Source organism: Syngnathus typhle, linkage group LG21, assembly GCF_033458585.1.
Source record: "Syngnathus typhle isolate RoL2023-S1 ecotype Sweden linkage group LG21, RoL_Styp_1.0, whole genome shotgun sequence".
Lineage (NCBI taxonomy): Eukaryota > Metazoa > Chordata > Actinopteri > Syngnathiformes > Syngnathidae > Syngnathus > Syngnathus typhle.
Window position 1 is genome coordinate 3,772,757 of NC_083758.1, and position 17,219 is coordinate 3,789,975.

At 43.6% G+C, this 17,219-nt stretch overlaps 1 protein-coding gene across 3 annotated transcripts in view; it reads left to right on the forward strand.

The window, feature by feature from the left end:
* Positions 1-2,157: 2,157 nt before the first annotated feature.
* The window catches only part of cacna1c (calcium channel, voltage-dependent, L type, alpha 1C subunit), an 81,831-nt gene continuing 66,769 nt past the window's right edge, over positions 2,158-17,219 (forward strand). For all 3 annotated transcript variants that reach the window (XM_061269090.1, XM_061269087.1, XM_061269088.1), the window contains exon 1: positions 2,158-3,051. In XM_061269090.1, coding sequence (XP_061125074.1) covers positions 2,994-3,051 — 58 coding nt within the window. In that variant the 5' untranslated portion in view covers positions 2,158-2,993. The remainder of the gene's footprint in view (positions 3,052-17,219) is intronic.

Consider the following 17,219-nt stretch of genomic DNA (forward strand, 5'->3'; position numbering starts at 1 on the left):
TTATTCTATTTAGAGACAAGCGGGAGTCGGCGGGAAGACGTGCGTTCAATACAAAGTGTGCGCCGCCGTGCAGGTGGATGCAATTTGCAAACGGGACGGTCGCGGTCGTGGAGGTAATGAACCGACGTAATTAAAAGATACACGACGCCTAATGGAGATATTGCCTCATTTCCAAAGGCCTTGACCTTTGACCGAACGGCATATTGTTGGCTCGCCCCTGCATGGGATTGTGGCATTTCACTGTTTGTCTGCATCGTTCTTCCCAGAGAGCGGCCGATTTTTACCAAAGGGGGCCGAGATGTACAAATATAGAACAGCCATTCGATGCGCAGGCCGGATTATAGAGGATGCTTGTGTGTGTGTGTGTGTGTGTGTGTGTGTGTGAGTCCCCCGGGTGCGCGTGTCTGTTCCCACGACCTGCCCTCCATCCGTGGTCCTTTCCTCCTCTTGGCCCACCCGAACATAAAGTGGATAAAAAGTCTGCATGCCCCTGGTCAGTTGCCAGGTTTTAGGGATGTTAAAAGATAAATCATTTGTCAACTTTTTCAACGATTAATGTGACCATTACGGTGGAGGGAAATATGAGCGGTTCAAAATAGCATTCGCTTTTAGTTGGATGCAAAAGAATAAATAAATACTACAACTGAAATTCTTTTAATTGAGGGTGTGCACACTTACGCAACACCATTATTTATAGGGATGGGTGTGTACTGATACTTTGTATCAGCGCCGATGTTTGCCTTATTGTGAGGTATCGGGATTTTAATTTTGCTCTTGTTATGTAGGTCTTTATTTAAAATGTCATTGTTTTTTGTATCCAAAATCCCCCCAAAATTCAGTTGTTTATTTGTACTTTCCCATCAAAAAGAAGTTTTGACAGTTCATTTTTTTCTTATCACAAATCTATTTAACCAGGGGGTGTGTAGACTTTTCATATCCATTGTAGCTCGAGGATGGTTTTGCTTACTCTGTTCTATTCGCTCGTCAGACTTCGAGCGGTGACTCATTTTTATCAGTCAATGCACCGTATGTGTATTCTTTTACATATATCGATGAGTCATCGAAAATCTTTATCCCATTACAGCACAGTGGGCGCGTAGCGTGCACTATGACCCTGCGCTAAATGAATACATGGCGAGCGTAGCCCTTAGCTTCACCCCCCGGATCACAGCATCGCCCGCAGCGAGATTGACATCATGCCGCTTTTATACTGGAAAGGCAAATTCAATGTCAAAGGCAATAATAATGATATTATGCTGTGGCTGGCATTATAATTCCAATTTGATCTGGGCAATGTTGCCCTGCACATCTTAATGCGCTACACAGAGCTTTCTTGCTTTTACTTCCATCCTTGTCTTTTCCTCTCGCAGGTGCTTGAAAGCCTTAAAAAAAAAAAAAGATTTGATTTGAGTGGATTTGACACAACCTAGATTTGATTCAGTTAAGAGCTGATGACTTCATTTCATTAATATATTAGCGCAAATATGGAGCCATGTCACCAGAAAATTACTTTGGGCCCCTTGGGGTGGGGGCATGACACGTTGACAAAGATGACGAAACTCTGGACAGTCCGGAAGGTCTTTTTTTGGGAGAAAAAAAATAATAATTTCATTAAATTGTCAGTGTAATCGGCAAGCTTTTGTCCAATCTGCATGGGGATTTACGTGTGTGTGTGTGTGTGGGGGGGGGGGGGGTAGATATACATATGTACACACACACACACCGCACTGCACTGACCACTAATTTCTACTTCGGCCAGGCTTTGGGGAAAAAAAGCTTTCATCATTTTTTGTGCGCCGTGAAGAGCAGAGTCAAAGACGTTAGAATGGGCCAAAAAAAGGCAAAGTACGCCACATGTGTCCGAACTTTGACCTCTGTTCCTTCCTCTGCTAATTGAGACGAGTGGACCGCACATGTAAACCAATACACGTTTTCTTTCTTTATTTTTTTTTTATGATATGACAAATCCCTGCCACGCATACAATCCCAAACAATGTCTTTTCTGACCAGTCTATTTAAAAAAAAAAAAAATTAAACACACACACATCTGGAAGCAGTCAGTGTGTGCAAGCACTCGGACAGAGGAGGAGGAGGGGTCTCTCGCTCTCTCTCGCTCTCTCGCTTGCTCTCTCTCTCTTTCTCAGTGTGTTTGACTGCAGAGCTGCAGGAGCAGCAGAGGCAGACGAGAGAGCTCAAACTCCGGTCCACTTCCACACATAAACATACACACACACGCATAGAGCGAGCGAGAGAGCGAGCGAGAGACAAGAGAGGAGACCACCATGGACTGGATCGGGACGCGAGAGGAGCGCGGATGAGGACAGGACAGGACAGGATAGGACAGCCTGCGTTGCGCGCCTTTGTGGATTCCTGCCAGGCTCTCAGCGTGGATTTAACCTATTGGGAGATTTAACCCCCGCGATGGAATATTTGCACTCTTGTCATTTTCCAATCTTCCTCCACCTCCTCCTGCTCCTCCTCCTCTTCCTCCAGCAGCAGCAGCAGCGAGGATGCCAAGCAGCGATGCGTCTTTTGCGCACTTCCACTGACAGCGCCCGTGCTTTGCGAGCTCTTTTAAAGCTTTGAGGAAAGAAAAAAATAAATACCCCCCACCACCTGAAAAAAAATTAAAAAAATAAGAGGAAAGAAAAGCAGAGGAGAGGAGAGTGAAGATTGAACGCGGTGCTGCTTTCATGCTCGTCGCCTAGGGCCCGGATGTACCGAGGGATGCGCCGGTGCGTTTTGCCGACCGGTTCCGCCGACAGATCCCTCTTTTTTCTCGCCTTCACCTCCATCATGGGGATTAGGTAATATTCACTCCATCCGAAGACACCCCTCCCCTGCCGAGCGACGGGAATATCCACAAGCTGTCAGACTCACCCCCCCCCTTTTATTTTTTATTTTTATTTTTTATTTTTTTGGAGGGGGGCTATTCCCCCCCCCCCCCCTCTTTTCAATCCATTCACGCATAGGGAGAACCCTGGACTACATTTATGGTAAATGAAAGCAAAAACATGTACATCCCGGAGGACACCCTTGAGAATCATCAAGGTATGTGATCTTATTTGTACGCCCCCCCCCCCCCCCCCCCAAAAACTGTCTTGTGAGTGTTGATGATGGAGGGGAGGGGGAGGAGGGCAGCCGGGAAGTTCGGAACGAGGCCTCTTGCACACATGTGGCGTCATGGGTGGGCGTAAGGGTCAGTCAACAGGCTGTTGCAGAAGTGAGGGGGGAGCGTGGGGGGGCAGGGGGGGCAACAACATTATTCCCAACAAGTATCGCAGAGTTTCTCGCTCGTCCACATGGTGGATCGGGATTTCGCCGATGGCCGGCGAGGAAAGGGTCTGTTTGCATTGCGCAGTGTGAACGCGGCGCCTCCTTCCACCCACGTTGCGGTGTGCAAAAAAAAAAAAAAAAAGCTTGCCCCCCTTTTCCATCCTTCCGACGGGTTCTTAACGCCATCGTCTTTCTTCTTCACGCTCCTCATCGTCGTCATCCTCTCCGGTGTCCGCTTCCATCAGTTCAGCCTACCTTCCCCGCCTTGCATGGCGACAGGTTCCATAGCAACAGGGAGATGAGGAGAGCGGCGGCGAGTGTGTGCGTGTGTTTGCATCCGTGTCGCAGTCAGACACGCAACGGCTCATCATACATGAGCCATTTTCACACGCGGGCGGCACGGATGCCAGGCGTGTGTCATAATGCGGTTTCAAAGGTGACCCCAGTTGACTTTTCAGAGTTGACTCAAAACGTTTCTCGAGTAAGACAGCACAAACTTTTTTTTTTCTTTTTTTTTTCTTGTGGCAGGATGCTGAAATACTGGCTGGTACTTTATTGGAACGACAGCAGTAATCACACTGAATGAAAATCTAAAGGACAATTTAATTTTTATTCATATATCGATACCAAACAATTCAGTGTTACGATTGAAAATGTTGCTGTATGTTTAAAATGTCTGAACAATAATAGAAAGAATTTTTTTGTGTACGAAGAAACTGGCTGTCAACAGGTGAGCAGTCGTTACCTGACGACACTGCGATGTCATTTTCAGTCGACACTGTGATGTCATTTTCAGTCGACCCCAAGTGGCAGTAAAAGACAAAATGGCCGCCCCTAAAACCAGTTAGCCTTTTCTGTTCATTCACTGCCATTGACGGCAATCAAAGTCTAATTTTCTTTCTAACTGGGATGGAAGTGAGTTTAGACTAATGTGGGTGCATATAATGTATTACATTAATAAAAAAAATCAACTTTACGTCCACTTTTAGTGTACAGATTGTTGTGAATATAGTTTTACTAGAAACTTAATGAGGGTCAATAACATTAATAAATACAGTACCGGCGCCAGTTAATAATCCCATTTATTTTACAACACCAGTGACAAAGTGTAGGCGTGGAGCTTTTGCCCCTGGAATGTACAAATACTATAATCCCCACGTAATCCTCCCAGGTGGACGTAACTCACAGGAAATTGTTTGGGAATGCGGTGATTGACGGAGATTAAACTCTATTCTACAATCTTACATTTATTTAGACACTTGAGTTTGACCCCGTCATCATGGCTTAACAAATTTTAAGCGCTATTCTCTTATCAGATTTTAATATTCATACTGGTCCTGTTTGATCAAAATGAGGTCCCGCTTCTTAAAAGTGGCCCTCTGGGTCATCCCATCAATCCTCGTGTTCAATACAATAGACTGCCTCATCACGGGCTGCCTTCCAGCTCTCGTCACCTTTTAGGACCGGTGGCTGAGGAATTTGGAGTTTGTCCGGGGGAGGTGTTTTCAGCACCACGGACAGTTCATCCATTATTGCTCTATCGACAGTTCTGTGGCACCCCATGCTGCCGTGTCACTGCCCGGACCTTTTTGGCGATTCATTCGGAAGATACGAGCTCTCGTTTGAAGAGTCAAACCGAATCGAGTACCACTTTCAAATCGAACCGTCCCGGTACCATTCTGCATGTCTTTTATGAAGAGCTGCACAACCCTAATATATATATATATATATATATATACTGTAATATGAATATAAGATACTGTAATATTGTCAGTTTTGTGTGTGTGTGTGTGCCTTTTTGTCAAAGCGAGAGGTTCAAGCAGCTTTACTGGGGGATGTAATGAGTGATTAAAGGCCAATCCGCGTTAAAGATATTTGTAGTGCCTCGGAGGGTCGTCACGGCTTCAACTTAAATGCGCGCCTCAACAACAGCTGCTCTTAATATACGACGCACATTCGCTCGGGCCCAGGTGACGCTCGGGCGGAGGGGAAGCAACCAAAAGATGAGAGGGAGCCCGAACGTGAACGGATGGATGGAAAGGCGGAGTCGGGTGGAAGAAAGAGAAGGATTATCCGTGACTGTGACTCGCTTAAGCCGCCGGCGTGGTATCGGAAATCCATCCCAAGGCTGTCCTCTGCTCTTTGGCGCTATCACGGCCTCCGTCTTCATTCTTCATGTTGCACTATTACGGCCTCTTTGTATGTGCACGCCTCTTTTGATTTGCGCGGCCTAATCTTCGTTCCTTGCTTATCTTTTACACACAAACACACACACATGCAACCTCCTGTATTGATCCACCTGAAGCCGCCACAGGAAATAATGACTTGCTATCTCATACACAGTTTTTTTTTTTAGGGTGCTCACTCATGCTTGATCACCTGGAGTGAACCCGCAAGCAGACAGATGAGACATATAGCTGCCTTTTATTCTGACTCGACGTACATACATAAATAGATAAATAAATAAATAAATAAGCTTCTAATGAAAGTGGACACATTATTAGGTACACGTCTAATGATATTCTATTCAGACTGATAGCTGTTCCCAATGTTTTGACTTGAAGTATTTTCAAGTATCTAGTATTTTTAATATACATAAAATGTCATGAATTACCGTTTTTTTCCATGTATAATGTGCAAAATTTAACTAATTTATTGTCCTAAAATCTGGGGTGCGCATTATACATGGGTACAAAAAAAATATATATATATTTTAATTTTTTTAATTTTTTAATCCAGATATGATACGGAGGCCGCCATTACAGATGCGCTTTCTTCCCTGCTGTTCACTTCAAACACGCTCCATACGAACACAATGCTCTCGTATCAGACGCTTGCTCGATCACCTGCTCGTTTGCTGTCACAATGTACCCTACACAAATCCGAAACATTTCTTGGCTATCGAGTTTGCTAGCGCATGCGCAGTGATACTGACCGGCAGAATAACATCCGGTTGTTCCCAAAGATGATCTTTTTTCTGAAATAATTTTACGTTTACAGACTTAAGTAGGAGTCAAAATTTTGGTGCGTATTATACATGGGTACAGGCTTTTTTTCCAGCATCAACATGCCATTTTTAGGGTGCGTATTATACATGGGGGTGCATTATACATGGAAAAAAACGGTAATTACACAATGAGCCAAAATTACTTTTCACTGACACATATGTGTCAAACGTTGGCAGTATAGCGCCAACTTCTGCCAAGGAGGACTTTTTTGTCTAAAGTATCGGTGCCTGGTATCAGCAGCCCGCCACAAACATCCTAACCACACATCTCGGTTTGTCTTGCGATAATCTAAAATCATAGAACAAAAGGAAACACTTCATAATAGTCAAATTCAGTCTCGCTCCATGCTGTCGTCGTCGTGTGTGTCAGGCTCCAGAATTGCCGCAGTATGCGGTGCGCCCCCTTCTTTGCCGCCACATTTCATTACCAAGAGAGCGTGAGAGCGACTCGTTTTGCGTGCGTTTGTTTCCCCAAGTTCCACGTGTGGCTGAGGGATGAGCGATGAGGGAAGGCAGCCTTCTATATTATTCATAGCCAGCCGCGCTTTTCACTTCTTTGACTCCATCTCATCGGTGCCCTGGCCACCCTTCTTCTCTCATCTTACAAAGCGTCTTTAACTCGACCCATCTATTGTTGGTTTTTTTTTGGGAGTGGGGCGGGGTGGTTTCCATCTTTAATCTGAGGCGGTTCACTGTGAGTTTACCGGTTGGTTCGATGGCTTTTTTTTTTCCTTGTGAAAAGGATCCGTCACAGTGCTTTAGGAGGGGAAACGCGAAATAAGATATTTACAAGTTATCTTCCAGTAGTCCATCTTAATTTCACTTTGACACATAAACAAATTAACTTTAATCAAATCTGGTTAATTGGGGTTTACAGTTAATGGCCATACACTGGCGGAGCTAAAGTGGGGCGTTACGGGGGCACTGCCCCCCCCCCCCTTAAATATACAATCCTCAATTAATATTATGACAAATTATCAATTACGACTAACCTACCTTTTTTTTTAAAATTTGTATTTACCATCGCATTTTTCGTGTTGCTAAAAGCCAATAAAATGTGATTCAGTATCTGACACCCTGTAGTCGCATTTATAGGCCCCAGAATTCCAAGGTGGTGAAAAAAACACACACACACTATGTTCAGTGAGTGACACCCTGCAGGGGGACAGTTCCAAGACAAGCCAGATTAAACCTGTAGTGTTTGAGTGCGTGTGTTTCTTGCCCCCGGCTGCGTTCGGATGCTCAATTTGCGGGCATCTTCTTGCCGTTGCAAGTCTGCCGCCGCCGCCATTGCTGGATGGCTTCTCGGGGGCAAAGAATCACAGCTAACAAAAGTCCGCTCTTTGGCCTGCGGCTTCTAACATTCGCTGTCACTTTCTTCAGTCACAGGGAGAGGTTAAGGGAAGCTGAACCCTTAGATGGGGCTTTTTAGCCAATAAAAAAAAAAAGCCTTTTAGATGGAAATAAGTCAAATATTTGTGGTATTAATAGAAGTGTATTTTTGTCACTATAGTAGCTTGTGAAAACATTAAGATTTGCCACTAAATGATCTCGAAAGCAATTTTTTTTTTTTTTTTAAATTGCAGTTTACCAAATCTGTTTTAAGTTGTTTTGTCATTTTCGAGAAATAACTAATAAAAGTAAATAAATAAATAAAAATGAATAAATGAAATAAAAATAAAATCTGCTGTGCATCTTAAAAAAGGAATTACATGTGTATTTCGAACATCCACACAACTTTGGTCTACCAAAGTTGAGTTAGCTTAATGCTAACAAACAATGCAAAACGCCATAGGGAGGCTAAGGAATAGCATTGGTGGTGTTATAACCCTTTTAGCAATCAATATTTAAGCACTGCTGAACCTTGTGAAAATGTTCCAAAACAAACTTTTTTGTTGTTTTATATAGATTAAAAGGTGCATCTAGTATCCGATAATGTAAACAATTAGCATTTTTATGATAAGTGAACAACTAGAAGTCAAAGAAATTGCCAAAGTTGAGCATTTCGAACCTTAACTGCGCTCCAACCGCATGAGCAAATGTCACAGAGTGGTCTGACTTATCATTAACGCGATTAGGGCCGCTTTGGCTATCGCGTGGAATGGTCGCCATGGTGACAAAAAGCCATTAGGCGTCTCCGCCCGGCCGCTCTCTTTTGAACACTGTCCGGCTTAACGAGCTGTGCGCAATTTTTACCGGCCTCTTTCTGCCTGTCAACCCGTCGCTCGCCTTCCGCTCTGCTGCGACAGCACTTTTATGGCATCCTGTCCCAATCTGCCCGTTGCCGTGGCGACCGGGGCTGCTGGGATGGAGAGGAGGCGGGAGAAGACTAAGGTTAAACAAAAGGACGGCTAAATTGCTTCATTTCCTTGAGTGTGTTTCCTCTTTACTCGTTTCTTGGTTTTATCTTCTACTCCAGGCGAGGTGTTCCGCTTCGCAATAACCGCACTATGTAGGCCGGAACAGTGTCCTTGAATGTGCATTAAGACAAGTACGTGTGTGTGTGTGTCCTATGCCAGCCCATCTATCTAGGCCAGTCTTGATGTGTGCGCAAACCATTTCCCAGCAGACCACACTGTACATACGTGTGTGCGTGTGTGTGCATAGCGGTCCACTTCCCAAAAGACCAGACTCACTTTCACACTCTGGAGTCATAATGGCTAAAACAGGCTTGTTACCGGACTCCTTTTGCAGCGTGTGTGTGTACGTGTGTGTGTGTTTGCACAGAGCCATATCGAAAGCGATGTTTAAACCATTCACGAGGGCAGCAGATACCAGTAATGTCCTTCTTGGACACTTGTGGAATACAAAATGTTCTCCTTGCAATAAAATTGATTGTGCGAGTGTGAGTGTGTGTGTTATACCAAAGTCACCCAGTATGGAAATGAGTTTGGGAGAAAGGACAGTGTGGGCGTGGCTTTCCACGTCCACGTCTCTCTTGTCCCCCCCGAGTGTGTGTTATTTGTATTCCACAACAATATATGACACACAGAAGGACATGTTATTTTATTTGATTTTTTTTCATCCCCTCCTTTCGGGATAGTATTGGCCCGGCGCCTACGGTGATGTCATCAGCAGTGGCGACGGCGCAACTATTGGTCGTCTGTTGTCATGTCAACTGAAAAGAGAGCAAAGGAAATAGGAAAGGATGCGAGAGGACTTTTTACCTTCTTCTTTTTCGTCTTCTCCCCGCAGTGTGATAAAGTTGATGATTAACGACGTTACCTCAGCGTGGCGGGCGGCGTTACCGTGGATACGCCACATCAAATAAACACCTTGTTCCGACGAAAGGAAACAGGGGAGAGGGTGAACAAAGAGAGGGAGCAAATGGAAGGTGGTGCGTCTTTCTACCCAAATAGCTAGTTGCCTTACTGATGCTTAATCACATCACAGACAGGATCCGATTGGACGATGCTGAAATATCGATAATTCGACACCAGCGCGACCGATACCGTTGATACCAATACCCCGGGAAAAAAAATGCTATGGCTTTGGTGGCCTCTCAAAGTCAAGCAACTATGTTGAAGTTACTCAACTATATATTTTTTTAAATAACTGAAATAATCAGATTGCACAAGTATGCACACCCTCATAATTGGAATTTGGTGGGTTTCAGAATTGATCACTGGTTTTTAAATGACCAATTAGAAATCAGTGTACTCCTGGGACAATTTAAAGGGCCTCTGAACTACCCCAAAGTACCTTAAATTGTTCTAGTAGGCTTTTGCTGACCTTTTTGTTAGGCTTTCTAGTAAAAGCCTGAAAGTATTGTGACCACTATTTGAAACAACTCAGAATTCTCTCCAACTTGTCTAATGACCCAGTTCTGTGGTTGCTGTCAATCTGTTGCTGTTCTGCGGCCACTTAAATGCTGACTGATTCAATGTCCTTGGCTTGGTGGCGCATGTTACAAACCCACTGTGGTTTCATCCTTTTCCTTCCCCTTCACTTCTCCCACAAAAGTTCCATTTTGGTTGATGTACCAATTTCAGCCCGCGTAAGAAGCCGCTGATGAATTTGCCGATATCTTCCTCTTCGCACATGGCAGCGGTCCCCGGAGACTTTTCCATCTCTCACTGTGGCATTTAAAAAAAAGAAACTGAGATGTCTTCATGCTTCTCCCTAGGACACCTTTTTTTTAATGTATTCATATCATCATGCTAATGCGTTTTTTTTTAATTGCGCCAGGGCTAATTTTGGCTAATGGCTCAACAAGCGCTAACGATGCAGGACGTCAAATCGCGTCGCATCAGGGCTGATTGGAGCGCAGATGTCGAGCAACTTCGCGGAATGCTTCATTAAAAGGAAAAAAAAAAGGGGAAATCACTTAATTATTTTTCCCAATGTTTCTTCATTTAGCTAAACGTCATCCCTGTGGGATGTGGATATGATCAATTTGGAGATGGCTTGTTGATTTTCCTCATATTTGTCTTAATTGCTTGTATTTCTTGGACTAGTTGGACAAGGTCTTGCACTCAAAGTAGATTCGATAGCTCCCAGTTTGCACTAATGGCAACTAAATACGATTGAGATGCATTCCTGCTGTATTAGCATTTAGCATGCTAGTTGCAACCCGGATAAATATATCGCCTCATCTTTGAGGTTATTATATATGAGTTCATGGCTGATTTTTGTTTTTTGGCAGCGCCTCCTTTCGTCTGACCAGGCTCTTTTGCTGCAATCTGATTGGCCGCTTGATTGGAAGCTTCTAAGATCACGTATGCATATTTGCGCTACGCTAAGCATAAAGACATGTGTGGTATATGAGCTTTTAGACCTTTTTTTGCTCTTGGGTTCATTTAGTCGCTGTCTTTGCGGTCGTTCTTGTGCGCGTTTTTGTGTGCGTGTCTGTCGGGCATCTGGTGGCCATCAGAGTTAATCACCAAGGCTTCTTTTAACTGCCTGTGTACAACTGACCCAATTTAAGAATTTGGCAGAAAGTGAACAATTCTCCAGTAAAAGAGACTTTGGGCTTTTAATGTCACTCACATTTCAGGTTGACCGTTGAAATAAATACAAAACAAAAACAGTTTGTATTTAAAATAACCAAACATGCCCCTGCTAGCTTAATGCTAACGTATAAAGGATTGAGTACGTATCGACACTTTTGACAGTTGTGCCGTCGGAATGACTTTAAAAATGAACCGCATTTGACATAATCTGTCACGCGTACCTGCAATTCATGTTTCCATAATCTCAACTAGCATTTCATTCGATACAGAAGAAGCCCACATGAAAAGAATAAGCGAGGCAGCGGAGAAAAGGAGACTTGTGACGGTCTCACAATGTGTGAAATGGGCCCATCGCACATCGGGGCTCTCAAGAATAGACAGATAAGGACGCGGGTGTTCCATTTAAATGTGACGCGAACAGCAACGGTGTTAACCGCCGCCGGCAGGGAGGAAATCAAAAGCTTATGCTGCTTTTATGGCCTGCATTGTAGTGTATATCTATAGGCCCAGGTCACGCTGGGCCCTATGAGGTAGGGCGGTAATTTGCAGGGCTGAGTCAAGGCAGCTCGCCGCTGTCAGCGAGGACCGGTCAGGCCCTGGAAATGATAAATCAGTTCTTGCGCTTCTCTTTGTAACACCACCTTGCCTTCTATGGTCTTTGCACCCTCCGCTCCTCATGATGATGATGAGGGTAATAAAATGCGCTAGTTGTCAGTCGTGTTTCTCAGTTCTTTCAGCTGCAACGATATAAATTTTAGCTAGCATCAAGGACAAGCAAATCTTTTTCTTTTTTTGCAGTCCCTTGTTGCTAGGCGGATTTCATAGTGCTCAATCAGAGGGGCGTAAATCATATTCAGTGGTGTCTTTAGATACACTTTGAAGCAAAACACTGTACCTATTCCAATGCCATTAATCTGTTCCAGGTTTTTAAAAACCTTGTAAAAGAGCGCCCCCTGTTGTATCTGGAGGGGCACTGTTTTCCCTCCGACTTATTAATTTACAGCCAGTTCATATTTTTCCATTTCTGGGTTTCATCATTAGCTGGTGTCTGGCTTTGTTTCAAATCAAACTTCTCATTGGACTGTCAGCTTAGTTAGCACTCACAATTTCCAGTATCGATCAGCACCTCTCAACCGTGACTTTGTTCTCGCCGCGAGAGGGATTATAGCACCCGGCGCCGCCAGCTGCACTCCGTCCAACTTGTTTAAGATCAAGGAGGGAAGGTCGGCGGGCAAGCTAGCGTTCCTTATCGGCACCTTTTCACTCGCTAATTGAGGCTAGTTTGCCTTTTTCTTTTTCTTTTTTTTTTTAGAAGCGTCTCAACAAATTTCAAAGCAACACAATCTCGGCCTCAGCCTTCCACAAAGCAATAATGAATGTCAAGTGAGGGTCTCCAACTGTGACATCAGTGACAGATGCTTCCTGTCTCCATAGCAACCAGGTTCAATAACCAAACGCTTTAGTTTCAAATTGCACTAAAAAAAAATCGCAAGGGCGGTGGTCCTCGCCTTGTTAGCTTGCGGACGGGGTAATTGAAAAAGGGTCTTATCGCACATATGTCCAGTGCAAAGAGGGACATGAGATAAGGTTTATTTATAGCCAGATCATCAAATTAAAGCAGGCGTGCACTAAGGTAAGGCGGCCTGGAGCAAACAGTGGCGAAATAGATTTAATAAGTCGTTGAGTTTAACCCGACTCATTTCGATCCTTGACTTAACATAGTATAAAAGATCAAGGTTATTACAAAGATGTTAATATTTATCTATTTTGCTAGCTAGCTAGCTATCTAAATAGTTTGATCATTTATGCTAGCTCACGAGTTTAATGCTTATCTAGCGTTATGCTAGCCTAATGCTATCTAGCTAGCTATCCGTTCTAAAAATAGCTCACCAGCAATGGGACAGTGTGATTTCCTAGGATCATTTTAGAAATGATCATTCAAAGCTGTGTCCGTACAATACAGACTTAACGGGATCACCTTTGCCGGTAAGCTTTCTCAAGGTCACCTTGAGGGAGGCGCGGCCCAGCTGACGTGATTTATAATGCACGACTAGGTCTGCCCCCATGACCACCCTCTATTAGCCCACCCCAAATTACATCCGCTCTGGATTCATAATGTATTCGCCGCGCACACGCGGAATAAGACGAGTACGTGTCGAGGCCCCGTGATGTACAACTTGACGCGCTGGCAAACACACAATGCTGTTGTTTGGTGACAATCAGAGTTCCCTCCTAATGGATGTCTTCATCAAGAAGTAATGAACGTGGAGTGGCGCCACACGGCGCTGATTAACACGTATGATGGAGGGAACCAGAGACGAAAAAAGACGTCATGTCTGATTGAGTGTTTACGTACGGGGGTAACGTGTAGCCTCGCAGTGTGTGTGTAATTATAGCACTTTGTAGTCCCCATAAGGTCGTTAGTTGCTATGGGAGTTTATCTTTCCGACCTATCAAGCTCAGTGTCGAAGTTTATTTCCATGATAGCCAGAATAATAGGAACACCTGCACCATCTGCCTGCTTTTTATTGGCTGTTTAAAAATGCCGTTACCAAAGTTTTCTCCGTCCGGATATCCAAAATACACGATCGCAACCCTCCCCTCGTTTTTTTTTTTCTTTCTTTTCATCGCATCTTTTTGTGCTTCGCATCATCTCCCGCCTCCCTCTCCCCAGCCTCTCTCGCTAGGTGTTATTTTTGGGACCGCCTGGTTAATTTCAGCAGGAAGTCAAGCGACGTGCCAAAGCAAAGTGGAACGAGCGCAAAAGAATGTCAAGAGACGTCGCAGTGCTTTTATGCTGTTTCCGTTGGACGTTTGTAAAAACGACTTTTAAAGGTGTTTGAAGTTAAATGAATGGCTTGATCACCCGTTTTGTATGGTAAATAAAGGTTCGAGATTTTTTGTAATGGTATAACAGAGCAACCTAAGATATATTTAGAGATAACACTATTTTGCCTAGCAACAAGCATCCAGACAAACTTTTTTACAACCACGCAAAACTTTTGCAAATTCCAAATGGATCAAGTGGTTGTCCGTGCAGTTTAATGCAGTTTTTCCCAGCATGTAGCCTAGCTAAGTGGCGGGAGCTAAGCAGATGAATCAATCACTTAGATTTACTTTAATTAAACCTTTTAGATGGCGCGCCAACAGTTTTGCTCCCTTCCATCCGGCATTGATTTCTCTCCCCGTGTGTGATGCTCATCCGCACCAAACTTTTTGCGTGGTGAGGAAAGTGTGTGTTAAATAATTCAACCGTCGCCGGGCGGGCCTGCTAATGCTGAGTGCGAGCTTTGAGAGGCCGCAGAGTGGAGACAGCCGATTATAGCGTATTAGCGGCAAAGGAGGATGATGGCGGTTATTAATTTAATAACAGCTAATGGAAGGATTGTGTCGTTTGTGAGCATTAAAAAAAACAAGGCAGGATTTGCTGTATACACCCCGTTAGTATTCAAGTAGAATACTTCCACCAAAAAATAATTGTGAAATTAAATCCAAAACAGACAGAATTAGTTTTAAAATTGAACAATTTTGCCTGCTCGCTTAATGCTAACATGACGTGCTAATAATTAGCATTGGAAATCGCTGTTTTAGTACGCTTTAAGATTTTTTAACACAAACTCTGCTTATTGAGTCACAAAAAGTAAAGTTAAAAATGAATTATGCTGCCCCCGGTGGCCAAAACAGGCACATCATTAGGAGCCGCACCAAGAATTCAATTGAAGCATTAAAACAGGATGCACAAACTGTTTAATGTGTTACGTTCTATTTATAATAATTATTTTATTACTCTATTTTAGAATGTACATTATTAGCTAAAAATATGAATCAATATTTTTGGTGGCATGACCCTCGCTCGAAAATGAGACGTTCCATCTCACGAGGCTGTCCTCGAATAAATAAATCAAATGTATTCATTAATTTGCATCCCTACGGAGGACTAATGAGTAAGCATGAGTGCCCTAAGAATGAGGCCCGTGACCAAAAGGCCACAGGTTTGATTCCCACAAGTGACTTTAAGTGACTGCCCAAGATTGTGGTTTCCATAGCAACACTATCCGTCATCGTGTGTGTTTGTGAGTGACAGCAGCAGGTTGCGCTTCGTGTCCTGATGTCGACACAGGTGGAACAACACTCTCTCTGTCTCTCTCTCTCTCTCTGTCTGTCTGTCTGTCTGTCTCTCTCTCTCTCTCTCTGTCTGTCTGTCTGTCTGTCTGTCTCTCTCTCTCTCTGTCTGTCTGTCTCTGTCTCGCTCGCTCTCTCTCTCTCTCTCTCTCTCTCTCTCTCTCTCTCTCTCGCTCTCTGTTACATGGAGGTCGATCGCCCTCGGGTGTCATGGCTGCAGATGAATAATTCACCTGCAGGACCTTTTCACAGCCTCCCTGACTGGTCTAGACGCGCTCAGTTTTTTTTTTCTCCTCACCCTTTTTTTCCCCTTTTTGTGTAATTAGTGTCCACGTGTGCTAGCATATGTTGTATTAAATGAGTCCAAAGGGGAAATGTAAGTGTAAGAAAAGGAATAGGCAGGCATTTGTGAGGTCACAAGAAGTTCACATCTCCCCTCATCAAACTCGCCCAGAAATCCACTCAGTTCACCTCCTGCCTGGTGAGGTCACATCTTTTGGTTTTTCTTTTTTTTTTTTTTTCCCTCTCCTGCCATCACTGTCCAAAAATACCTTTTAAACCAATTAGTGGAATTAATTTCACTTATAGCAAGTTAATTATTTTGTGATGGATGGAGACGAGGAGGACGATGAAAAGAGCAGAGGAGAAGAGGAGTCCTCAGGGGAGAGCTAAACTTGGACTCCTTTTTTTCTTCTCTCCAGCGCTCTTCTGCTTGTTCTTCATCTCATCTTTTTTATGTGCTGTTTCTGTCTTCTATTAGTTGTCATCTTTTTTTTTAAAAGATGTGCTCCAATCTGTCCCTTTGGTTCAATTATTTCCGGTATACAAAAAGCTCCCGTGACAACAATGAGTCTCAATTGACCATTTTGGATATAATCTTTTCCAAGAGTGGAAGTAAAAAGGAACCAAGATCATGTGGTTGCACAAGTGTGCACACCCTTCAATAACTGGGCTGTGTGTTCAGAACGAGCACACATAAGAGGGTGTGTACACTTGTGCAACCCCATTTTTCTCTTATTTTCAATTTCCCACTTGAAAAAAACATTTTTTTTAAATTATGTTGCACAGGTTAAACCAGGGGTGGGCAAACTTTTTGACTCGCGGGCCGAACTGGGTTCTAAATTTGGACCGGAGGGCCGGACCAGGAGCAGATGGACGTAGGCGTTGTGTGAAGTCATATAAGCGACCTGTAAAGGTCATTGCATAAAAGATCTTGGCCTTTAGTAGGTAGTAAAGCATGGATATTCCAAACAAGTTTTTTGAAAACAAATGCATTTATTAACAGCATTAAAAAAAAAAAATTCACTAAAAAACTGCTATCAGTGATTCTCATAAAATACGACACTGTTATTATGAATAACAATCTCCATCACTTCAATGCCTGCAGGTCAGATTAATGAAAGATGTTTATCTCATGAGATCACATCAAACGGCAAACATTCTGACCAAATATATCATCTTGAAGAATCGGTGAAAGCATACATCCAAATAAAGTAATCAAAACAGCAACACGGTGAGGGGTATCTGAAAATCAGAGCAGAGTTTTAACTCGCAAACACCTGGTAACAGAGGTGAGGAAACGGGAAACACTTGCTTAAAGTAAGCCTTAAGAACTTTACAGGTTAAGATTAGTCGCAAATAGGTGGTGCATCAATGTCCTTGGGCATCCTGCATTGTTTGAAAATGAGAATGGTCGCTAGTTTCAATCCCTGCTATGTGTACAAATCATATTCAAAATGCATTTTTTTACAATAAACTTGAGAGCCTCCCGTTCATTTTCAGTGGGAACAGTGTTGTTGGTGTCCCTTTTTTGCTAGTGCGTCATAGTCTGGAGTAAAATTTGTTGTGGCAATTCTTGGGCG